Raw genomic sequence first — 25779 nt, 5'->3', positions numbered from 1 at the left:
CCAAAATATATGCAGCCTATTCCATATCCAAGATCAAGTGGGTGCAGCATTCCCCAGAGCAGCCTGTCTTATCCTAGACCTCGAGAAGGCCTTAGATACCCTCACTTGGCCATACCAGTTCTCGGTCCTAAAACGAGCAGGAATTGGTCCCACCCTCTTGGCATATACACAACTCCTGTACACCAAACTAACCTTGCGCATCCACATGGGACGATGCATATCGCCAGAATTCGTGGTGCAGAGTGGCAGGAGGCAGGGCTGCCCACTTTCGCCTCTGCTCTTCGCTGTAGAGCCTCTGGCTATACGGCTGCGACGGGAGGGGGGGAAACTGGGGCATTCCCGTCGCAGATACCATGCATAGTGTCTCCATGTATGCTGACAACCTCTTACTATATATACGGGACATTACTGCGGATCGAACACCCATTTGGGCAACACTGACAGAATTCGCGGGAGCCTTCGGGCTCAGAGTAAACTGGGACAAACCCACAGTTTACCCACTGCACCCAAATCACACCCCTCGGGATGAATGGACGGGGGAACAGAAATTGACCTGGAGTGCAGGTGCCCCCGTTACCTCGGGATCCGTCTCTACCACTCTCCGGCCGACATATTTGAAGGCAACCACCGCAGAGCGCTGGCCGGAATCAGATCGGCGGTCGGATTCTGGAAGAACCTCTCGCTAGCCCAGATAGGCCGAGTGGCCTTAGCCAAAATGAGAATAGTCCCGTGGCTATTGTACCACTTCACAAATCTGCCGGTAATCCCACCCAGAGCATTTTTCCAGGACCTAGACTCGCTCCTCAGCTCATATGGGGAACGAGCAGACGTAGGATAGCACTAGCGAAGTTACAACTACGTACCACACAGTGAGGACTGGGCGCACTGTCCTTCGAATCGTACGTCTTGGCAGCACAATTACAGTGGCTGTCCTACTGGACGGCAGGCAGACACAAAGGCGAGACGCACACGGTGACCGGCCAGGTACCCATCCCAGAACTCCGGCCTTGCTACTGCCAGGCACCAAACCGCGACGTACATACCCCATACAAGTAGTGGTGGCACGCAAATGCATGCAACGGATACACCGTATGTCAACGGGGACACCTCTGTACTCTCCTCTGCTGCCGCTAGTTGGCTGGCCCAAACAAGAGAAATACTACACAACTAGCATGCTCCGCGTATGGACAGACCACAGCCTAGCCGAAATAGAGTCTCTGTTTGAGGACAGACAGCTTAGACCATATCGCCAGCTTACGGAAGACTAGGACTGCCCCCTTGGCCAGTTTCTACTCCGACAACTCATAGAAAGCTATTGATCGCACCACGACCTATCGACAGGAGAGACTGCAAATCATCTGGTCATCCACACGATCATACACATGGGGTTGGGGCGACACCGGACCACATGGCTCTATAAAGCCATTCGGGAGCTCATAAACAAACCCCTGGAGGCCCTGCGGGCCAGTTGGGAGGAGGAACTAGGGCGCAAAATACACAAGAAAGAATGGGAGATGGCCCTCGAATACCCCAAGAAGGTGTCCAGAAACGCACGCTTTAAAAATATACAATTCTACATCCTACACAGGGCGTATCAAAACGTCAGCATGCCTCCAACGATTTTACCCAGACACCCAGTTCCTCTGCCCCAGATGTCGATCACAGGAAGCAGATTTCCACCACATGTTCTGGAGTTGCCCAACACTACAGCGGTATTGGAGCAGTGTTCACAAGACACTCCGGGATCTCACGGGGCTTTCGCATATGAACACCTGGGAAGCCCGCAAGACCCCCAAGGGCCATCTAGGGAGGCATGGGCAGGGGCGGTGAGGAAATGGGCAGCAGCGGAGGAGGAGGCAATTCGAGAGGAGGAAACACGGGGGCACAGAAAGTACCCGCTTGCAATGGAATGGACCCAACTACTCTTTCAATTCACCCAAGCCTGGCCACCCACAGGGACACGCTTGACGCCACCATCACCGCACACGCCCCCCCCCCCTTAAATCCCGTTTCGGAAGGTAATCGCTCCCACAAACTCTGATACTCTACCCACAATACCTAATGGATTGCACTTATCCTTCGCACTGACCAGGTGCGCCCCTAGCACTGGGGCGGAGTCTAGGCCCACCATAGTAGACGCAACGTGAACACATGAGCAACGGTGTCCCCGGTTCACCCCCCAGCCCCCACCCCTGCTGCGTATTCTAACACGGTCTGTCGCGACGCACATCCCCTAGCACACACTTCAATGATAGTGGTTTCCCTTCCCTAGTTCTCTGTTATATAATTATTTTAAAAGGAAAAAAAATGACAAAAAAACGAGATCTAAGTCACCTTGTGTTGTCACCGCTGACCCCCCTGACGCAGCCGGCCCCACATGGGGTTGTAGGCGGCTTGCTGTGTATTCTACCTCCCCCCACATACCACCTAGCACTGGCACTTTAGCCCTGCCAGCCCGACGGGATGTAGGCAGTGGATAAGTTGTATGGCCTACGATACTAATAAAGATCTTGTTTGTTAAAAAAAAAATGAACACCTGGGAAGCCCGTGCATTAGGAATTTTTCGGAACACCAAGTGGCAGTCCGCTTGTCTCACTGGCAATATTGCTGGCCAAAAGAGGTATAGCCATGCACTGGCGATCCCCCACGGGTCCCCCGATTGTGGCATGGGTGGGAGCAGTACACAAATGGGCGGCGGAGGAAACACTCAGGGAGGAGGTGGTGAAGGGGATACGCAAGCACCACATCTCTATGGAGTGGACCCTATTGTTGCACCAATTCAAACAGCCACCAACACACGACGACCCGGACGGTTCCCCGAATCGCCCCAGTGGACCCACAATCACAAGACCCAACCAGGAGCACACAAGTCAACTCTCCTGTTATAGCAAATACGTAACGCTGCTCGGCAATACCACCACAATCCCCACGGGACACGTAGATAGGCCATAATGGCTGGACTCCCTCCCCCCTAGCAGCACTCAGACATACCAACAGGCGAGATACGTACCAACCCTGATACCCAGTGCGATACATACACCCTGGGTCCCACGAACACTATCCCAGTTCTGCATCCTAGTTCTACATAGGAATTGTTTATTGAAAGAATTGAATAAATACAGGATACGAGTCCACCCAATGCGAGGATAGCACTGTCCAATGGTGCAAAATGCATGAAATGAAGTCAAACTACATGTATTGTAACGCAATCTGTTTTTGTAATACAAAAATGTTAATAAAAAATATTTATTAAAAAAAAAAAAAACCCAATCAGGTTTGCTCATCATGCCACTCATCCGCACCCAGATCTTTCAACTAAAAAGAGGTGGTCATCCAAAACAATTTAGTGTGTGCAGACAAGATCTACTACTAGGGGACACCCTTTGATAGGGGGCCACAGAGTAAGGATTAAACTAAAACTATCTACAGACCATAGGTTACAAATGGAAAACCGTTTCCTTGTCCTCCTTTCAGCTGACCTGCACTGCTACCTGTTAATGAAGCAGCCCTTCACACTTTGTCAGGCGCAGAGTCCAGGCGCCTACCGAAGAAACAGTCAGACCACAACTCCCAGAATCCTCGGCGGGGAGGAGGCGTGGCCACAGCTGTTAAGTACGGGCAAGGAACACCAATCGGAGCGCGTAATACTGCCGATTTGGATTTTGGTCTAGTGGAGACCGAACGAAGACACGAGGATTAGCCGGAGCTCGCAGGAGCGAGATATTTGTACCGGAGTGCCCCCGCTGTACTCAGGATTCCGTCGGGGGGGTGCGCATGGTCAGAGCAACTCGGATTCCAGTACCGAGGACGTTGTTCGCGGGACGCTGAAGTAAGCGTCGCCGCCTTTGGCAACACCCCGGATCTCCTTCGAGCGGGACGCTGAGCAAAGCGTCGCCGCCTTTCATCACACCGGACCTCCGTCGCGCGGGACACTGAGCAAAGCGTCGCCGCCTTTCTTCACCCCGGATCTCAGCCGAGTGGGACGCTGAGCAAAGCGTCGCCGCCTTTTCAACCCCCCGGATAGAAGAGGAAGTAGGACTACCGGAGCCGCAAACTGGACAACGGTCAGGTAGATCACCAGGAAGGAGGGGCGGCTCGGTTTGTAACAATAGTTGGGGGTTGTTCGAGCCTACGAGTGTTAGAGCTTGGGGAGAGAGTGACTATAACTGTTCTCTCTGGGACCTTTGGTTCAGGCCTATTTTTTGTGCGAGAACCCTTGACATTTCTCATTTAATTTTCAGGGAACAGACAGGTGATATTGAGAGCGTTATCTCCCACCTAGAAGGTCATAAGTAGAAGGGGAAGGGCTTCCTGCTGAGACACTGTGTTTATGAGGCAAGGTGATTGTTGTATGAGCATGTTGTGAGGTGACACATTGAAGAGGCATACTAGCGAGACCTAATGAGAGTAGGTTGCCTTATTGTTATTGTACTGCGTTTATGATTTATGTTACAGGTATCCCATTCCCCGCTGTTCCCATCCTAATTCCCTTTCCCTCGCCTGATTGCCCTGGTACTCTGTGTTACTATATTCAGAGCCGGGAACGTCGGGAGGTGGAACCCTTGTGCTTCACTCGACTCAACGGAAACCATAGCAGAACGCGACAGAATTACGCGCCTAAAAAATTAATTCCGTGGAGTCGAGTCGAGCACGAGCATGGCCTCTTTAGATGATGTGTTGCAAGCCCTCCTGTTGGTCCAACAGGAATTGGCTGCCTCCAAAATAGAAACAGCCGCACTTAAAGACAGGGTAGAACGACAGGGGCGCAACCCATTTGACGCTACGCTGTCGTCTTCCCCAATACACATAAATGTTTCACCACCCATACCCTTGGCAAGCCCGGAGAGGTTCACGGGTGACCCCCTCAAAATCCAAACGTTTCGGACTCAAATAGCGTTACATTTCTCATGCAAACCCGCCTCTTTTCCAACTAATCATTCACGAGTGGCGTTTGCGATATCGTACATGACGGGGGACGCTGCCAATTGGGCGGTTCCCTTGGTCAAATACGACGATCCTCTGCTTTCGGATTGGAACGCCTTTAGAATCGAGTTCGAGAGGGTGTTTGACAGGAGGGCCACCACTTTTTCAGCAGACCGAGAATTATTGGAACTCCGTCAGGGCAAACACGAGTTTGTGACGTATCTGACTCAGTTTAACCGTCTCATAGCTGAGACAGCGTGGCCAGAGGAAAAGCGTATGTCCCTCTATTACCAGGGTTTACGTGATGAGATGAAGGACGTACTGGCACAAATAGATCCGCAGCCTACTACATATACAGATTTGATGAACCTTACGCTACGGTTGGACCATAGGTTGGCTGAGCGGAAGGGAGAGAGGGTTTATGCTCACGTCGAGAAAGGGGAGAGAGGATCCAGACCCGCAGGGGCCTCCACGGAATCTCAGGTAGAACCTATGGAGGTGGGTGCGATCAGGGCCCCATTATCACGGACAGAGAGAAAACCGTCGCCTAGCAGGTCCCTGCATGTATTGCGGCAAAAAAGGTCATTATGTCCGTGAAGGTCCCGTCAAACCCAAAAAAGGGGGATACGCCGGTGCAAAGAAAGTGGCAGTAGCCACGGTACAGGCGTCTTCCTTTGAAGAGCGGGCCTCAGACAGAAAGGTTGAGACGTCCACACCTAGAGTTTTGCAGTTGCCTTCCTTGGCAGTCGTAGAGTCGGTTGCTTCCGAATCACATGTGGTATTGCGCATGTGCTTAATGTCAGGAGGTAGAGAGCATGAGATAGGAGTAATGATAGACTCCGGGGCCACAGGGAATTTTGTCGATAGTGGGCTAGTACAGCGGCTTGGGTTGAAGCGAATCCAGAGAACAAGTCCCGAGATAGTCTGGGCGGTGGATGGAAAGCCTCTTAAAACAGGGCCCATCACAGAAGTTACTGAATCTCTAACCCTTACCAAACCAGGACCCCTGCGGGATCATGTAGAACAGGTGGTTTTGAATATCATTGAGGCGCCGCAATATGAGGTAATCCTAGGCATGCCTTGGTTGACAACACATAACCCTTCGATAAATTGGAAGCAGAAAATGGTGGAGTTTGACACCGTATACTGTAGAGAGGCGTGTGTCAATACTCATCGAATCCATCTTTTGGCCCTCACGCAGGGGTATCACCTCAGTACAGCGGTAGAGAAAGAAACGGTTCTTCCAGTCATCTATGGCAAGTACAGGGAGGTGTTTAGCGAAAGTAAGGCAGAAATCTTGCCACCCCACCGAGTTTATGACTGTCAAATAGATTTAATCCCAGGGGCCATAATGCCATCTTGTCGAGTCTACGCCCTGTCCGAACCAGAGACGGAACATCTACGACAATACTTAGAGCACTATGTGGAGATTGGGTTTATCAGGCCTTCCCGTTCTCCTGCAGCTTCCCCCCTTTTCTCCATCAAGAAAGCCAACGGTGACTTGAGAACGTGCATCGATTATAGAGTATTGAACAAAAATACCGTCCGTAACCGATACCCTCTTCCACTCATCCCTGTCTTGCTGGATCAGGTGAAGGAGGCGACCATTTACACTCGATTGGATTTGCGAGGGGCCTACCACCTGGTCCGGATAAGGGAGGGGGATGAGTGGAAGACGGCCTTTAAGACGCGGTACGGGCTATTTGAATACAGGGTAATGCCTTTTGGGCTGTGCAACGCCCCGGCGGCGTTCCAATACTTTCTCGATGATGTCCTCAAGGAATTCATTGATAAGACGGCTGTGGTGTATATCGACGATATACTGATATATTCCGCAGATCCCCGAGAACACATCACTCACGTCTTACAAGTGTTACACAAACTAGGGGAGAACAATTTGTTTTGCAAGTTGAGCAAATGCGAATTCCACGTAGAGAGGGTGGAATTCCTGGGGGTGGTCCTGAGTCCTTCAGGGTTGAGCATGTCTGAAAGAAAAGTGGCAGCCGTACAGGAGTGGCCCATACCAAAAACTGTAAGAGTTGTGCAGTGTTTTCTGGGCTTTTCAAACTATTATAGAAGGCTCATCTCTCACTTCTCTCAGCTCGTCTCGCCTCTCACTCGATTGTTACGCAAGGGTCATCCGTTTTCATGGACTTCGGAGGCCATGCAGGCCTTCTGCGAATTGAAACAGGCCTTCACTACCGCCCCCATACTGCAACATCCCCAATCAGAAGCCCCTTTCGTTGTAGAAGCTGACGCTTCGGACATAGCAGTGGGTGCTGTGTTGTCCCAGAAAGAGACACTGTCAGGACAGTTACATCCAGTAGCCTTCTTGTCCAGGAAACTTACAGCCGCTGAAGCAAACTACACGATTGCCGAAAAAGAGTTACTGGCCATCCGAAAGGCGTTTCAGGAATGGCGGCACTACCTGTGGGGGGCTAAACACACAGTAACGGTGTATACCGATCACAGAAATTTACAGTATCTGAAAACAGCCCGGCATCTCACACAACGGCAAATGCGCTGGATGCTGTTTTTTGCTGGCTTTGATTTCATCATCACGTATCGACCAGGGTCGGAGAACCGGAAAGCGGATTCGTTATCACGACAAGAGGGGGGACAGGAGCATCGTCTAGAGGACATCAAGGCCATCATTCCCCCGGAGAAGGTGATGTGTGGTCCGGGCCGACGCGTTTTTGACCACCATCCGAAGGCACCGCACTCTGGTGCAATGGCTTCAATGGGAGGAACAGGAGGCGGACAGACACATAAAAGGGGGTTTGCCTTTTTTCAAAGATCGTCTGTTCGTGCCTACGGAGGAGCTACAACGCCAGGCTTTCATATGGTGCCATGAGTCTTTAATAGCAGGACATCCCGGTCATACAAAAACACTGCATCTCCTGCAAAGACACTTTTGGTGGAAACACATGGATAAGAACGTCAGTCGATGGATCCAGCAGTGTGAAGTCTGCGCTCGGGCGAAAGGAGACCATTCAAAGGCTAAAGGCAAGTTGGTCCCCATGCCGACTCCCGATGGACCCTGGCAAAACATAAGCATGGACTTTGTGGTGGGCCTACCTCTAGACCAGGGATGCGACGCGATCATGGTGGTGGTAGACAGCCTCACCAAGATGGGGCATTTCGTTCCGTGCAAGAATCTACCCTCAGCCAGTCAGACAGCCCAGTTATTATTGTCTCATGTGGTGCGTCTGCATGGATTTCCCAGAGTGATAGTATCGGACAGAGGCCCACAATTTAGTGCCAGATTCTGGAAAACCTGGTGTAAAGCCTTACAAGTGGAGGTAGCCACATCCACCAGCTTCCACCCACAGACGGATGGCCAGACCGAACGTCTTAATCAAACGCTCAAGACATTCCTCCGTTGTTATGCGAAAGAAGCAAGTACGTCGTGGGTGTCGCTGCTGTGGTTGGCCGAAATTTCCTACAACAACGCTTGGCACAGCTCCCTCAAAGAATCCCCATTTCGGGCCAATTATGGCTATCACGCCAAGATGCTCCCGCTATCATTCCCCGCGGAAACAAGGGATCAGCCGGCTCTTGCGACTCAGTTACAGGCGTTGGGAGACATACACAAACGTCTGAAGACTAATCTGGAGCGGGCCAAGATCTTGTACAAGTCCTGGGCGGATCGCCATCGACAGGACGGACCATTGTATCAACCGGGCGACCGAGTGTGGTTGTCCACGAAAAATCTTCGCTTTAAGTTGCGCAGCATCTTCCATCCTCGCTTCATAGGTCCATACCCCGTGGTGAGACGTGTGGGAGCAGTGGCATACCGGTTGGCCTTACCGGCCTCCTTGCGCATTCATCCAGTGTTCCACTGCAGTCTCCTGAAACCGGCATTGGGGGAGAGGAGAGTGGCAGCTCCGCCGGTGGTTTGGGACGGACATTTGGAATACGAAGTACGGAAGGTGTTGGATTCAAGGTTTCGGAGGGGTCGTCTGTGGTACCTCATTGCTTGGAAGGGGTACACGGCGGAGGAGGATTCCTGGGTCCCGTCCTCGGATGTACATGCTCCGACCGCAGTACGGTTGTTTCACGCCCGTTTCCCGGATAAACCTGGTTCTAGGAGGCGCACGGGCGGGGGGCATGCTGTCAGGCGCGGAGTCCAGGCGCCTACCGAAGATACAGTCAGACCACAACTCCCAGAATCCTCGGCGGGGAGGAGGCGTGGCCACAGCTGTTAAGTATGGGCAAGGAACACCAATCGGAGCGCGTAATACTGCCTATTTGGATTTTGGTCTAGTGGAGACCGAACGAAGACACGAGGATTAGCCGGAGCGAGATATTTGTACCGGAGTGCCCCTGCTGTACTCAGGATTCCGTCGGGGGGGTGTGCATGGTCAGAGCAACTCGGATTCCAGTACCGAGGACGTTGTTCGCGGGACGCTGAAGTAAGCGTCGCCGCCTTTGGCAACACCCCGGATCTCCTCCGAGCGGGACGCTGAGCAAAGCGTCGCCGCCTTTCATCACCCCGGACCTCCGTCGCGCGGGACGCTGAGCAAAGCATCGCCGCCTTTCTTCACCCCGGATCTCAGCCAAGCGGGACGCTGAGCAAAGCGTCGCCGCCTTTTCAACCCCCCGGATAGAAGAGGAAGTAGGACTACCGGAGCCGCAAACTGGACAACGGTCAGGTAGATCACCAGGAAGGAGGGGCGGCTCGGTTCGGGACAATAGTTGGGGGTTGTTCGAGCCTACGAGTGTTAGAGCTTGGGGAGAGAGTGACTATAACTGTTCTCTCTGGGACCTTTGGTTCAGGACTATTTTTTGTGCGAGAACCCTTGACATTTCTCATTTAATTTTCAGGGAACAGACAGGTGATATTGAGAGCGTTATCTCCCACCTAGAAGGTCATAAGTAGAAGGGGAAGGGCTTCCTGCTGAGACACTGTTTATGAGGCAAGATGATTGTTGTATGAGCATGTTGTGAGGTGACACATTGAAGAGCCATACTATCGAGACCTAATGAGAGTAGGTTGCCTTATTGTTATTGTACTGCGTTTATGATTTCTGTTACAGGTATCCCATTCCCCGCTGTTCCCATCCTAATTCCCTTTCCCTCGCCTGATTGCCCTGGTACTCTGTGTTACTATATTCAGAGCCGGGAACGTCGGGAGGTGGAACCCTTGTGCTTCACTCGACTCAACGGAAACCATAGCAGAACGCAACACTTTTCGCATGCTCCCTTTGATATTGTCGCAATACTAAATGTTATACCATCCTCATTGAAGACCATGCACAAAGTATCAAGGCACATCTTTAGGCGGCTTGTGAGCGCAGTCCCCATCATGGGAACTTCTTGTCCATCTTGTGGGACTGCAAGTGTAAACCTAGATATAAAATCCAAGCAAGCAGGAATGCAGAGCCTAGCACACAGATTCAAATTATGTAGCCTCACTGTGCCTCAGGGAGGGGACTTTGGGTTTTCCTGCGGTGCTCATCTGTATGAGAGGGTGATGCATGCTCATGCATGGCTGAGGCGGTTCCTCAGTTTGGTTAAGTGTTGGAGCGTAGGTGACGTGGCTTGGAGGGAGTGTGCCATTTCCAGGAGGATGTGAGGGGGCGGGGGAGGGTAGAGAGTTGGTCTTATTTAACGCAAGTCTAAATGTTATGCCAAGGGTTGTCACGGCATGGCCATTTTGCATTGGGAGTTCAGGATTAAGGCACTCTACATAATCAGAGTAAGGCATGTTGTGAGGACCAAATGAAGCGCTCACCCTCAACAGTCATGGTGCTCTTGCTTACAAAGCGTGGGAAGTTAGACTGGACTGTTCTCGTCTCAGGTGTTTCATTCAGATCTTGGATTTGCAAGGGCAGGTGGATTGTTCCAAGCAGCCATTCCCAGATTCTACTGCAACAGCGCCATAGTAAGAGATTCATAAATCAGGAAGTGCTAGGAGTTTCCTTTATAACTGACTGGGATACAAATAGGACTCTCCTATAATCTGGGGGATAATAGGCCTCAATTCAAGCCTAGTCTCAACAGCTAAAAAAGATCTAAGCAAATATATGGCCTATAGCTCCCCGACTGTTCCAACCTAGGTTGTCTTTCATCATGTTTTGAGGGAAAGACCATTGCACGGTGAGGGAAATCAGAAACAACCGGAATCCATTGTAGCATCAGTTGCTTTTGCTGCGATCACTGCACGAAGACAGGACAACAAAAATCTCATGAAAGTGGATGGAGAAAGGGTGCGCGTGCCCTTCAACTACCTCCTGTTTCAAACATGCACATTGCGAAGTGAACACTGCATACAATTGCTAGGCTGGGTAAAATTACTTTTATTTGTGGTCTACATAAACATTGTCATTTCTAAAAACAACATTTTCAATACATAAAATGCTTTTTTTTTATTTTAAGAAGTTATTGGTCAATCCATTTAAGATCAAACGTGCCCCCTCTTGGCGAACTATACATAAAGTGATCAATAAGTCAGGTACTTAGAATCTGAAGTTTGAAGAGGGTGAAGCAAGACAGCAAAAAAGATGTACAGTAGGACATGGGAGAGGAGAACAGACTATACACACACAAGCAATAAGATAGTTCACAGAATAAAGAACAACAGCTACTTAAGCAGTCAGGAGAAGTGGTTGGCTTGGTGGGGGAAATGGGTCCGGAGGGTATGGGTAGAATTTACAGAACACAAGTGACCAAGACACCCAGAGGCCTTGTGAATCAGAAAAACATTGTAAGACAGCATCAGATCAGGGGGACACACTGTTTGGAAAACCAAAGAGGGAGACAGTGCTCCAGCCACAGACGCAGAGGACAGAAGGAATATTTACAGAATAAATTTATTATTTACAGAGGACGAAACATGATGCTGCTCAGGGCACTGAAACTGCCATGAATAAAGTACAAGTATACTGGCAAGAGAGAGCATCCAGTTGCTATATTACTCTAGGGCGCAGGTGGAGCTGAGAGGCAGACTAATGATCCAGAAAGGAAGGCTGTCAAACCCCAGCAGGATCAGGTGGATGGGTCTCCGCCACATGTCCCCAGATCTGCCTCCCCTACATGGCAGCAACTCCTAATTGTCCACCATAGGGTACTGCGCATTTTCCTTGTTGTGGACATCCTCCCAGCCGCGGACCAGCTTCAGGGGCCTGTTAGTAGACTCCAGACGCTCATTTGAACTGTCTGACAACAATGGGTGCCTCTTCACCTGAAAGAAGAATACAATGGCAATCTGTTAAACTCTTTTTTAAAAACCCTATATAGCAGAAAAGAGATGCAGAGTTATATTAACATGTTACATTTTTCAAATAAAATATGGTGTAATAATGGAGAAATATATATTACGCGATTACACTATTAATAATGCAATATTACTATAATTTTTTTTTTTTTTTTAAAAAGTCTTTGAATAGCGATCAGTTTTTTGAAAGGCTTGCACATTTGGAGAGCTGCAAAGCTCAATTACTGTGCTATTTCAAACTGGAAAAAGCGTCCGGCTGAGCCAGCCTTCCCTGGTTGGGTGACAGATCTATGCAGCTTGAACAAGAATCAAAGGCTAAACCAATCCCAGAGTGCATTTTTAAATCTCCTCATTGAGTTTTCTCTTTGGCGAACAAATACACTCTGCCCTCCCCCCTGCAATCTGAGGGCTCTCAGTCCTAACACTAGTGTCATAAAATCCAGACTACAAGATATACCTCTACTTCACTACAAAATGTAGTCACCATTTCGACGACACCACCTCAAAATATCCTCAGGCTGCCACATCAAACACTCAAAAACTGCCTCTATGGAGGTAGGTAGGTAGGTAGGTGTGTTTATATATTAATTTTCAGGTCAACCATGACCAGCAGGAGGATGTAGTTGATTTTAACTGGCCTCCAGCTAATGTCGCTAATGCTCGAGATAAATTTGATCCGTGATCTTTGGAACAGATTCAGAATATGATGGTTAGTGGGAAATCTGGATCTCCTGCCGACTGGTGTCCTCCCAGGATTATTTTGCGCCTTGCCCACTCTATTGCACCTTTAGTGATGGCTCTTTATAATTTATCATTCGCCTTTGCCAAATTTCTGGCAGAATGGAAGTCTGCTCAAGTGTCTCCTATCCAAAATAAACATGCCGCCAACCCACAAATGCTTTCTAACTACCGTCCTATTTCTTAGGTTCTTGCGTTAGTAAAAGCACTTGAAACCCATGTACATAGAGAACTGGCTGCCTTCTTGGAGGGCCACAACATCTTGGGCCCCTCACAATTGGGAGAACGGCGGTCGCACTAGTGGCACTCAGCGACACCATCAGACTGTCACTAGATGCAGGTACTCCGGTTATGTTGGTATTATCAGATCTATTTGTAGGTTTCGATACCGTCTCCCATGCAATCTTAACCCATGGACTGTAGGACACAGGGATATATGGCAGTGCGCTATATTGGATCAGGAATTTCCTTAACTGAGCCCAAGTCATCTTTTTAGACTGCTTTAAATCTTAAATTCTGCCAATCAATAAAGGAATTCCACAGGGTTCCTCACCCAGCCCAACATTGTTCAATATCTATATAGCCCCCTGGCACAAATCATAAGATCATGCAGTTTCAAGATAGTAGCATACGCACGATACCCACCTTCTCATCTACTGTGGGCGCGACTTTGAACTAGGTAAGTCACAGTTCGCTAGCTGTACGAGAGAAATTTGATTGGATGACAAAAACTGCCTCCAATTGAACAGCGAAAAACCAGAGTTAGTACTATTTGGCAAGGCGCTGGAGCTCTTGTCCGCAGCATGTTGGCCCAGGGAATTTGGCCCGGTCCCAATTCCAAAAGAAGTTGCAAAAAATCTGGGCATCAAGTTTGATCACACCCTTTTCTTTCTATGGCAGATCAGGTAAGCACTACCTGTGGAATCTGTTTCGCCACTTGGCACCTTCTGAAAAAAAAGTCTTCTCTTGGCTTCCTTCGACTTCTAGAAAGAAGTTAGTCCAGGCACTTATCACGAGTCGCCTTGATTATGCCAACGCTTTTATTGTGGCAGCCAATGACATACTGCTGTCCAAATTGCAGGTAGTGCAGAATACTGCAGCCCGCCTCATCTTCACCTCACCTCACCTCTCCGTCTGCCACTGCACCTAGCTGAAAAGCTCTACATTGGTTGCATCAGGAAAAATGTAAAGCTTTGTTGTCTGACCCATAAAGCTCTCAGGCATGCACTACCTACATATCATTCCAGACTCTTTCCTTACCAACCCTCCAGACGGCTCAGGTCTGCTAACACGCCATTCCTCAAGATACTGCGTATCCGCACAGCCACATTTGCGGGTCGATCTTTTTATTTCCTTGCATACAATAGGCTGACCTGAATAAGCAGAATGGACTTCTCTGAACCTCGCAGAATTTGCAGGATGGGGCAGTGGACATCCTTTGGTGACACTACAGTGCCAAACACTGCTTGACAGGTTACCTTCATCAGAAAACTTGGTCTGGATTAATTCTTACCCTTTGTGTATACATTTGTTGTTAGCATGTCTGCGTTAATGTATGTGTGTAATAGTAAATCACAAACAAATCTAAGAAGCAACTGAACAGAGAACTAAAGACCAGGGTTACAAATCATTATCATTTACACTGCAGGCAGATAAACTTAACAGCACCATTTCCCATGCACTACTCTTTTCTTTTAGTCAACCAAATTTTTGAGATTCCCAAATACTTTGCTGTCATGAAGACTAAAGCTCCCCCAGATCCACCATCTCACATGATGCCTCTTTAAATTGCTTAAATTACCAAATCGTACTCCCTGTAACCTCAACCAGGTCCACTTTTATTTCAGGTTTTTCCAGTAGTGCCACTGGTTCTTGGGGTCTTTAAACCCTGTTTCAGCTTGAATCATTGGACTACTTGTACCTGGTGCTGCCCCACTCAGAGATTCCAAGACCATGGCTCTTAAGTACCCTTTGCACTGATGCACTTAATAGCCGTTATCGCCCAGCAGGAGAAAGTAGTAGAAAAATGTACACAAACTTTTTTTTATGGTTTAGCCTCCCTCTCAGCAAAAGAAAGGGGAGGAGAACAGGGAGCTGTGTTTGACTGGCTGTTCCAGAAGAAGAAATTCTGAAGAGGCAGGGAAACAGCCTTTTTTTACCCAATTTTCTAAATTAGAGGCAGCCTATTTGCCATCAATGCTCCCAATTTAGGCGTGTGCTTGCCCACAGCACAGCAGAAGGACTTTAGAAGCTGGAAGCACAAAGTGCTCCATTCGTGGGCCTTTAATGTTACCAATAGCCCAACTGAGCATTCAGATTGGCCAACCAGCTCCCAATGTGACTCCAGATGCTATTTTTACAAAGTTTATCTTCGTAGCCTACCATGTTCTAATCAGTTTTTCATCTGTCATCAGCTACTGCTTTCCGGAGGTAGGTCTGCGTTTCTGGTGTTAGGCGCTCCTGGCGAGAGTGCGCAACACTGGCTTTTCTCCTTTCACCAATGATCTCCAGATAACCCCCCCCCCCCCTCAAATCTAAAAGCCATCCTAAATCTGCCTTATGCCACAACCTAGGTTAGATTAACTTGACTAATTGGTTCAGGTTGTTTTTCTATAACCATTAAGCAAAAAAAACTAACCGAACCCTGGCAGTTATGGGGATATAAGAACTACTAGGATATGGTGTACTCCTGGGACGGATACTCCTGCTAAGGGGTAGGTGGTCTGTAAAACCACAAAAAGGTTGTTACCATACCATTCACAAGAGTTGCATTACCCCACTCTTAGCAGCTCTCTGGGCTGAAGATAAGAAATTACATGATTTTAATGTTGCACTCTACGATTACCTTCACCTATGCTCAAAGATTCATGAAAGTCACATCATCTCAGTAAATCGATCAGCCCACATCCTCCTCGGCCCAATCTTCTTGGTCTGCTTCTTCGATCGAATATGCAGGTCAAATTTTGCCAATCATTTCGACCCTCTTCCTCTTTATGTAGACTCAAAAGTCTTCTATCTATGGTCTTCTTTTGCCACTGACCACCGCATCCTGGGCACTGGAAAGAGCCAGGCGACATTGCGGTCTCAGTCAAAATCTGCAGGAATTGAAACCATTCAGTCAAAGTTTCACGGGATTTCCCGTTTTTCTGGACATTCTAGATATAGTCCAGAAAATGCAGATTAGTTCTGTAAGAATAAAGTGTCCGGATCTCATGAAGAATGGCATTTCTATCCCAAAAGAGATTCTGAATGCACAATGCAAGTGTGTTTTTATTTTTAGATGGAACGCCGTGTGCTCTGTGAACATTGAATATTGGGGATAATCTCAGTGTCTGTCATGGAATACTTATTCAGTAAATATTCAGTATATCCTCATGTCTTCACTTTTAGGCACCAGGTTTTCTACATTAGTTTTGTGACTTAAATCTTTAATCTGGTTATGATGTCTTCCATCTTGGAGACTCCCCCTTCTAACTCATCCTGTAACTCTAGCCAGACACCTCACTGTAATCAGGCTCCATTTTATACTCCGGGGGTGAGTGTTTAACAATGTTCAACACTCAGTCCATCCTCTTTTTGTGGAGCATTTCGCTCCAAGTGGGAAGGGTATGTCCAGACGTGGGTCCCGTACTCACTATGCCACGGATTTCAAGCTAACCTGGCTGATGAGGGGTAATACGACAAAACCGGTCCCAAGATGCAGGTTTTCCAGTCCAGGGAGGACCTGGCCGGGCAGTTCAGGCTGGACTGTTCCCATTGGGAGCAGGGTCAAGACTGATTTGCATATGGTTGGGTCTTAACTGGAATTGCGTGGTTAGCAAAATAAGGATGGATGAAACCCAGATCTGTGACTGGGCGTGAGCGTTTGACAATGTTCAACATTCCGTCCATCATCTTTTTGTGTTCCATTTTATACTCGACTGATCAGTAAGACATATCAATCACTTTCAGAAGGTTTGCTACAGTCATTTCTACCTCCTTGTCTTCAGATATGTGGCATAGCCTCTGCACTTCCAGTTTCTTTCTTGGAGGTGTTAACTTACTAAGCTTGGATTGGTGCCTGCTCTCCTTATATGCATCATGGTGGATTTGTTACAGCCAGCTATAGCTTCAGTTGGACAATAAAGGCAAAAATATGTTCAAATGTCTCCAGATAAGTTTCTGGACTTTAAACCTGCATATCCACCAGCCTTAAAAGAGAATAACTAACAGTCAGTTGTTTCCCCTGCATATATGGAGTGGGCACAGTGTGTTGGAGAGGACATCTCTTTAAAATGATTTGCACAGCATGCAGGGTAGAGGTTGGGTATGCTATACCCATCATACTGGTTTTCAAATGACTCAAGCAGTGGATTCCAGTTTCACGTCGAAGATGTGTTCCAAGTCTTACCTGTCTATGGGTTACATTGCTCGGGGAGTTATCGTCTCCAAGGATCTTCAAAGGGGACCGTGTGTGGCCTGCCGGTGCTGTAAGAACTTTTCCAGTTGCCTTTCGTGGTTTCTGCCGGAGTGCCTTGACACCTGTTGGAACAATCGGGGCAGCGGAAAGGAGGCATTAAGTAAAAAACAGGCTGGAGTCCGTAGTATACAGAATCCAAAAGAATCCCTCTTTCAAATACTTAGGTGATTTATTGCATTAATATAATGAAGTCAACATCCTCAAAATGCAACAAAACCAAACCATTAGTTCCCATGATGCACAGGCCTTGTGAAAACCATAATTTGCAAAACTGTAATTACCTACCTATAATTTAAACAATTACAGGAAACTTAAGTAACTACACCATGTCTTGAAGATACAGAATATAAAATAATGAAATCCTCCTCCCCCCCCCCCGCACCTCCAATGTGGAAGAGTCAACCCAGAATAACACAACCATCATTCTAAGTATCATTTAACTTTCCATGGAAACCGACAAACAGGCTTAACTTGGAAGATGGTTTGTGTCAATATGAACTTGACTGCCCTACTTAAAACAAACAAGAGAATTACCTTCTGTTTTTCAAACTTTTTGACTATCAGGCCATCATTTAAAAGAACTTGTCTTTAATTAGAACCACCTAACTGAATTTAAATATACTGTTTAAGGGGTGTTTGAGCAATTAAAAATGTATGGATTATAGTAAATATTAATTAAGTTTAGAAATTTTCATAAAGGATGAAACAACTACACTTTAAGAGGAACTCCAACGTATATCGATATTTTTTGTGCTAACTGAATAACGACCACTTGATAAATAGGAGTTAGGACTGATGACAGTATAAATACTTCCCTGTGTAATACTTTGTAACAGAAGAGGTAAAGACTTTTCAGAAATTACTGTAACAAATTTGTAGACCAATAATTGCTTCTGCTTTCTTAAGACCCCTTCACGGCAGCAAAGGGACTCAGGCCCACCTACTTCCAGTACATGTTAATTAAACAACGGTTAAGCATCAAACAGCAAATGGAGTAGACAGAATTTTTCAAAAGTGGTGATTGATCACTCTAAACCTCACAACGAATAAACAGACAGCTCTTGATTTCACAAGACTTTGGTTCTTCATGTGCCTTGAATGACTTGTTCTAATAAATACAGCTTTTCCCTTTCAAGGTTTGCGTGAGACTCCTTTTGGATTTTAATGGCTGCTGATGCCTGCAACTCTTTTGGCCAACACTAGATATGATCTAACCATGACTCCCAATCTGAAGATGCCCAAGCGAAGGGCTAAAACTGATGTAAGATAAAAAGCCAATTCCTTCTAAAAGGACAGGATCGATGAAAGATTTACTTTCATGGATAAAATCATAAACCCCAAATATCATAAAGAGAAGGAATATAGCTCATTCAACTGGGAAAGATGACATCACTCTGAACAGGATGAGTGGAATGGTTCCAATCATGCAGTGCTACTCCTGGCCATACAAACAACCAAGACATGGTCATCTGCACTTGAAGCAGAAGATTCAAGGTAGAACTGAGGATTTGCAAGCCAAACTGTAAATATGCAGCTCCAAGCACCTTTGATAAAATGCGAGACTATGAATATAAAGGAGAATTTGTAAACTGGTGCGGTTCTAGTCGACTGGGAAGAGTACTATTGTAAAGTTGATGGTCTATTCACAAGTAGGAAAGAACTAAACACTCTCTGTAAAAGGCCAAATATGGACTCATTTATGCCAAAAGAACTCCTGATCCACTGGGTAAAGCAGACGAGATCATCTTTGGAAACTGGCAGCTCATCAAGCTTTGCATGAACAGTATTCCAGGAATCAAACCACCATCATAGCACCATGCACAGGTTGATTGACAACTAACCATAGACATTTTTTGCACCATAAAATTACAGAACAGCTACACGATTGCAATCCCAATACAGATAATACCAGTAATAAAAACACGCCTGCTTCTAACCCACACAATACTGATCACTCTTCTACAAAATTAAGTCTCACTGTCACCAAATCACATTCACTAAACTGTCTACTAATAAATGCTCAATCATTCTCTAAAAACAAACATCACATCTATGACCTTCTCACCGATGCAAAAGCAGACATACTATTCATAACTGAATCATGGTTGGGAGATATGGCTCCAGTCCTGCATGAAGCCATTCATCTAGGCTATCAAACGACCCCTCAAAAACGTATAGGGGAAAAAGAAAAAAGGGAGGTGGTCTAGCTGTTGTGTTCAGGCAAACATTACATATCACATCTCCATAAAGAATTGTGAGGCTCTTCTCACAAGATGCAATCCTACAGTCTTCCTTCTGTAACTTACAGCTCCTTTACAGAACTCCACCTAGCAAGGCGACATTCCCAGACGCACTTCTAGACACTGTTTCAAACCGGATAACAATGCACTCCAACCTATGCGTTCTAGGTGACCCCAACATTTGGTTTGACAAACCCCAGTATGACCCATCCAAAAACAATTAATGGCCTAGACGCAATAAACCTGCATCAGATTGTGTACAAACCCACACACACCCCCCGCTGGACATATCCTAGATGTCATTTTTGCTAATACCGAACTAGTTACTTTTCAAACTATATCCCCGGTCACATGGTCAGACCACCATTTGATTGCTTTCCAACATAAAACACTAAGCAACTCACCTAAAACCACCTTACGTGCATCCACCTATCAACCGTGGAACAAACTCAATTTGGAACACTTAGAAACACAACTAACAGTACAGATCTGGAAACAATACATTCTGTTAAAAAAACTATGAGTGGCTACGGGAAGCTTTTAATATCCCGATACCACTCAAACCCACACAACAGAACAAAAAGATAACAAGCACCTTGGAGAAATACAGAGATAAAAGACATAAAACTACAAATTAGAAAGTTGCAACATGTCTGGCTCAAAACAAAAAACAAACAAGACAAACTTCACCTACAGAAAATTAACAGATTATACAAGTCAGCTATCAAAAAAAGAAAAGAAAAGGTACTATTCTGACAGAATACAAAATGCTAAATGTGCAAATAAAGAATTCTATAAAATCCTCAATGAATTTTACAAACCAAATTGCCTAGAAGGAACTCATCCCGTTACTCAAGATTTCACATTCAAACTGGCAAATCAATACACGGACAAAGCAGATACGTTGGACTCTTACTTAAAACAGAGACAAAGCACCAGCATTAACCCTTTTACAAAAACAACAATCCAAAAATACTCAAACTCATCCTCCCCGTTCCTTCCAACACCTTTCACACGATGAATTTATAGACCTTGGCAAAGCAAGCAGACCTGCCGGCAGCCCTTCCGACCCATGTCTACCGCAAACTTTCAAGACAATTCTAACAACCTCTGCTGCCAATCCAGGAAGAAGAATAATCAACGATTCCTTAACTACCGTAATATTTACAGAAGAACTCAAAAAGTCATACATACGTCCTTTACTGAAGAAAACAAACTTGGACCCGTTGACCCCTGACAACTACAGACCCATTACAAATGGACCTTTCTTGGGCAAACTGATCGAAAGAGCAGCGTTCGCCCAGATGTCACAATTCATTGACGACAATGCCATACTTGCAGACTTCCAAACGGGATTCCGTCCGGGAAGAAGCACAGAATCTGCCCTCCCTGCTATCTGGGATGGCCTGAAGAACACAATTGACCGCAACGGGGTTGCTGCGCTACTCCTCTTGGACCCCTCGGCTGCCTTTTTGTCACGGTTGACCATGACACTGTGGTACAAAGACTCTACGAAGCCGGCATAGAGAGGACTGCTTTAAACTGGGTCACGTCCTACCTTCGAAACAGAACTAATGTCATCCATACCCCACCTTTCTCATCCAAACCATACTCCATAAAAGCTGGGGTCCCTCAAGGCTCCATCATCTCGCCCATGCTTTTCAACATCTACATGAAGTCATTACCAGTACTGATGAATCAATTTCACCTCATAACTAATTTCCAGTTGTCTCAAAGCCGTGGATGACTTGGAGCCATCACAAATTGAATGCTTCCAAAACAAATACTCCCGTGTGGCGATTGCAAGCATTATGACCTGCTTGCCGCCTGGCCTGATGAACTGGGATCACCGCCTAAAGTATCGAAGGAAGTAAGAAACCGCGGAATGATCATGGACTCCAAGCTGTCGATGAATGCCCAAGTGGACAAACTAGCAAGATCAAGCTTTCTTACTATAAAAGCTCTGCGACTAATCTCCCCCCATTTGGGATTTCCACACACGGTCCAAGCTACCATCTCCCTTGTTCTGTCCAAACTTTATAACGCCAATAGACTCTACCACAGATCACCTTTAACGACTATGAAAAGTCTACAACGAATTCAGAACTCGGCTGCCAGACTACTCTTGCATATCAAACCGCGAGACCACATCTCCCCTGCCTTGAAAGCCCTGCATTGGTTACCAGTTGCCAGAAGATCCACGTTCAAGCTGCTTTGTATCACCCACAAAGCGATACATGGAATGGGACCACTCTTCATCAGGAATAAAATCACCAGACACATTCATCATAGGAACCTCCGCTCTAAAGTGGCAACTCGCCTCAAAATCCCAAGATACAAGAAACAAGCATTGGCATAGCCAATAGGTCTCGCCTTTGGGGCCTTGTAAGTGTTTAGTTATGCAGCACAATATCCTTGGTGCAACAACACCAACTGTTGTGTGGCTAAACATTTATAAGGTCCCAAAGGCGAGACCTATTGGCTATGCCAATGCTTGAATTGAATGTTGGAAATAGAGTCGCTGTTTTATTGCATCAGTGCACAATTTCATATTAGCCGTGGTGTGTGAACCCTGTGTGTGCCTACCCTCGGCAGAGGTCTTAAGAAAGCCGGGCAGGCGAGCGACACAGTGCCAGCCCTACTGGTCGTTCTGAGGTAGCCATCTATTCGCATACCTCTTAATTCTGATGTGCGTCTGACACAAACCCAGCCCACTGGCATTTAAAAAGAAGGGAAGGGGGCACTGCCGGCAGGGGTACTTCTGAGAGAGAGCATTAGGGCAGTTGTAAAGGCAGTGACGTTTTTGGCAGGGGTAGTAATAGCAGAGGTGCGTGCATGCTGGTGCAGGTGGCAGTCGCACTGCTGAGAGAGACTGGAATGGTGAACAGTAAGGACAGCGGTACTGGCAGCGACTCTTGACAGCGTTGTAGTAGCGGTGGCAGCAGTACTGCTGAGAAAGATCGCAGGACAGCATTACGGGCAGTGATGCTTTTGGCTGTAAGAGTAGTGAGAGCAATGCTTGCAGCGCTGGCGGCGATGCTGCTGGCAGTGATAGGGATGACTCCAATAATGGCTTTAGCGCCAGGATGCCCGTAGGGTTACAGTGCGCTCTATAAATGAAAATACATACATACAGTGAGACTGGCAAAGGGTGGGGGTGAGGCGGGAGAGGTACTCACGTGGGCTGCTGTGGGAAAATGAAGCCCTCGGTCCCCAGCGCGCACAGGGACAGCAACAGGACCATGGCCGGCAGCGAATGTGGCGTGCCTGTGACTATTGGCTGAAGTTCTCCAGCGATTTGCATGAACAGGGAGGGAGTGTCTCTGGCGCTCTCACATCAGGGGCTAAATGACAGCAGGTTTAGTGTGACTGAACTGCCAAGGGAATGAGAGCACTGGCATAGCTAATAGGTTTCGCATTTGGGGCCTTATAAGTGTTTAACCATGCAACAGTTAACGTTGTTGCACCAAAGATACTGTGCTGCATAACTAAATACTTATAAGGTCTCAAAAGCAAGACCTATTGGCTAGGTCAATGCTTGTTTAGGATTGCGTTTGGACTTCAATTTGAAGTTACCAGGGGACTCATGAGTTACAAAGTCTGTGAATGCGAATTGAAATGGGAACAGGCCTTACAGGAGGGCTGCAGCTTATTATGCTCAGCAAAGTATAGCTTTGCTTCTCAGTCACGAATCACCTTCAGGGCATAAGCGCATATGTGCACCACCTCGTATTAGTCCAACATTTGTTTCCTGGAGTTACGACATGGTTTGAAATCTGTCGTTTTTTAGGAGGGGACATTTTTCCTTAGCACACTGGATTTAAGTTTTATAAGACATCTGAAACCCGACAAATTTGGAAGCAGAGCTCCAGATTCAAAATGGAATGCATGGAAAGAAGTAACTGACACAGGTGTGCATATATATGTGGCGCCTTGCACAAAGAAAGTGAAGTTGACTAGTGCCATCTCAGAGTGGAAGAACTAGTCTGGGAATAGCACTCTTTACAACGCATGCATTTACAACACAAGTCGTTACAATGACTTGTGGTGGGGGGGGGGGGCTGGAGTTTGAGATTAGTATAATTTACTATTCCAACTCCAGTCTGTGCAACAGTGGGGAAGGTGTAACGACTTGCGTTGTAATGGCATGCGATGTAACAACGCATCATTGTAACGACTTGTGTTGTAAACGATGCGTTGTAAAGGGGGTTTCCTCAGTCCGATATCTAGGGTGGGGGGATTCTAAGGAGTCATATGTATCCATTAGAAGCAGCAGAAATTAACCAACCATCAAGGTAATTGAATATCCTACCACCGTTAGTGAAATGCAGCCATGCCTGAAACAAGTACCTCTGGGAAAAGTCTGGGCACAGAGTAAATTCAAATGGCAGGACTCAGAACCTGAAAAACTGAAATTCCACCAAAAGGTTTAGGGAACACGGATGGTCCTACAGATTTAGAAGGTTACTGCAACCATCTGGATCAGCTTTGGCCATGGTCAACCAGAATGTGGTCATCTTTAATGGATAAAACTAGATGAACCTATTTATCTTGAGATTTAAGGCAGGCCTATGTTTGTGAATGGTCTTAACTAGAAAGTGGATTGAACAGACAATACTCCATTTTTTGTGCAATAGAACTGGTTTGCCTTTTTTCTTCAGAGGAGTTCCTGCTTCCGGCAAATAATGGCATTGTGTTTGTGCAAACCAGTGGATTGGGAGACCGACAGGATTCTCAGGAATTTGACACCCACAGACCTCAAAACAGTTAGGTACATCATACTTTGAAATACTTAAACTGTCACCCGGGAGACAACACAATATGCCTTGGAGTAATGGGGACACTAACGAGGGGTGGGGACAACTCGGAAACTATTATGACAAGGTCAATGAAGTCTGTGCTTTATCAGAGAAGAGAGCCCATGGACATATGACAAATCGTGAAAGGGATGTGTCTGTTTTAATATATCCTTTCATAGGCCTGTATACCAGGGGGTGCTGGAAATCCTGGAGCTACATAGTTCCAGCACCCCCTGGTATACAGGCCTATGAAAGGATATAAGGCCTTCTTATCCGCAGCTAACCTAATGAAATGAAGAAGTTCTAGTCAGTTTTGGCCCTCAAAATGGAAAATGGATTTCCATAGCCCTTTGTGCTGCATCACGTTTCCGCAAACAAGCCTAAATATACCTCATTTCTTCAATAGCTTGTCGAGAAGCTGATGTTGATGTGCACGCTTCATCCAATGGCAGCGTCGGGAGGATTATGCATAGTGGTTTCATGAACTCCTAAACTCTAGCAGTTCTCTGCGCTCATACCCTCTGGGTGGTCTCAAACAGCTGCTCAACGTTTCTGAGAGGGCTTTGAGCCACCAAACCAGCAACGTGGCCAATCCAGAATGAAAAGCTGGTAGTCTAAAATCACCACTTTAACCCCTTCAGTGCCCATGACGAGATAGTCTCGTCATGAACCCCACCCACTAGTGCAACGCCCGGCACAGGAGGGGGAAAGGGCGTGGCACTGAAGGGGTTAAGCCAGTTACCCAAATGAATACGAAAAACGGCAGTCTCCAATATCACTAAATGCCAATACTTTCATAAAAAGATAAATCAGCATTAAAGACATGCAGCTCATGGCGTTATGACAGAAACCGTGAAGGGGGGGAGGGGGTGACAAATCTACGAACTATATTCCTTAAACAAATCTTTTAGATTGGCCACTGCATAGGAAGGTAAGGCACCTCAAATGGGCATGACTAGCTAAGATAGTCAGGCGTGCTACACCTAGATCTGCAAAAACCAAGCCCTCTTATGCTTCGCCATGGGTGGAAAGCGTCTGAGTCTGGGTCTGCTCCATTTGTAGTTCTGTTTGAGCAGTTTTAGTTTGTTTCAACCTCAGTAGGTCCTGCGGGGCCTCATGTAGTATTGATGCATGGGTTTGGTAATCATCAATGGGTGCAAAGGATTGCTTCCGGCTGGGCTGCACTATCATGGGGTGAGCTGCCATCCTCTAGACCTAGGGTGACCAGGCGGCCCGGATTTTTCTGGACGGTCCCGAAGTTTCGTCAGCTGTCCCGGCCGATATCAGGAAATTAAGATTAAGCTCATGTCCCTGGTCCCCCTAAAAGCTGCTGGGCCTGACGGGATACCCGGTGACTTGTTACGTGCCAATCCCAAGCAATGGGGGAAGTTGGTTTCCACT

At 47.0% G+C, this 25779-nt stretch overlaps 1 protein-coding gene and 1 long non-coding RNA gene across 2 annotated transcripts in view; one reads left to right on the top strand and one right to left on the bottom strand.

The window, feature by feature from the left end:
- LOC146812749 (uncharacterized) overlaps positions 1–25779 on the top strand; it is a 143962-nt gene that overhangs the window by 16510 nt on the left and 101673 nt on the right. The window lies entirely within an intron of this gene.
- The window catches only part of CDCA3 (cell division cycle associated 3), a 46301-nt gene continuing 31727 nt past the window's right edge, over positions 11206–25779 (bottom strand). Inside the window, exons 5-6 of the mRNA XM_085619848.1 lie at positions 17271–17401; positions 11206–12109 (exon numbers count right to left, since the gene is read on the bottom strand). Coding sequence (XP_085475974.1) covers positions 11975–12109; positions 17271–17401 — 266 coding nt within the window. The 3' untranslated portion in view covers positions 11206–11974. The remainder of the gene's footprint in view (positions 12110–17270; positions 17402–25779) is intronic.

The sequence above is a fragment of the Triturus cristatus genome, chromosome 7 (assembly GCF_964204655.1).
Source record: "Triturus cristatus chromosome 7, aTriCri1.1, whole genome shotgun sequence".
NCBI lineage: Eukaryota > Metazoa > Chordata > Amphibia > Caudata > Salamandridae > Triturus > Triturus cristatus.
This window is presented reverse-complemented; position numbering and strand designations above follow the sequence as displayed.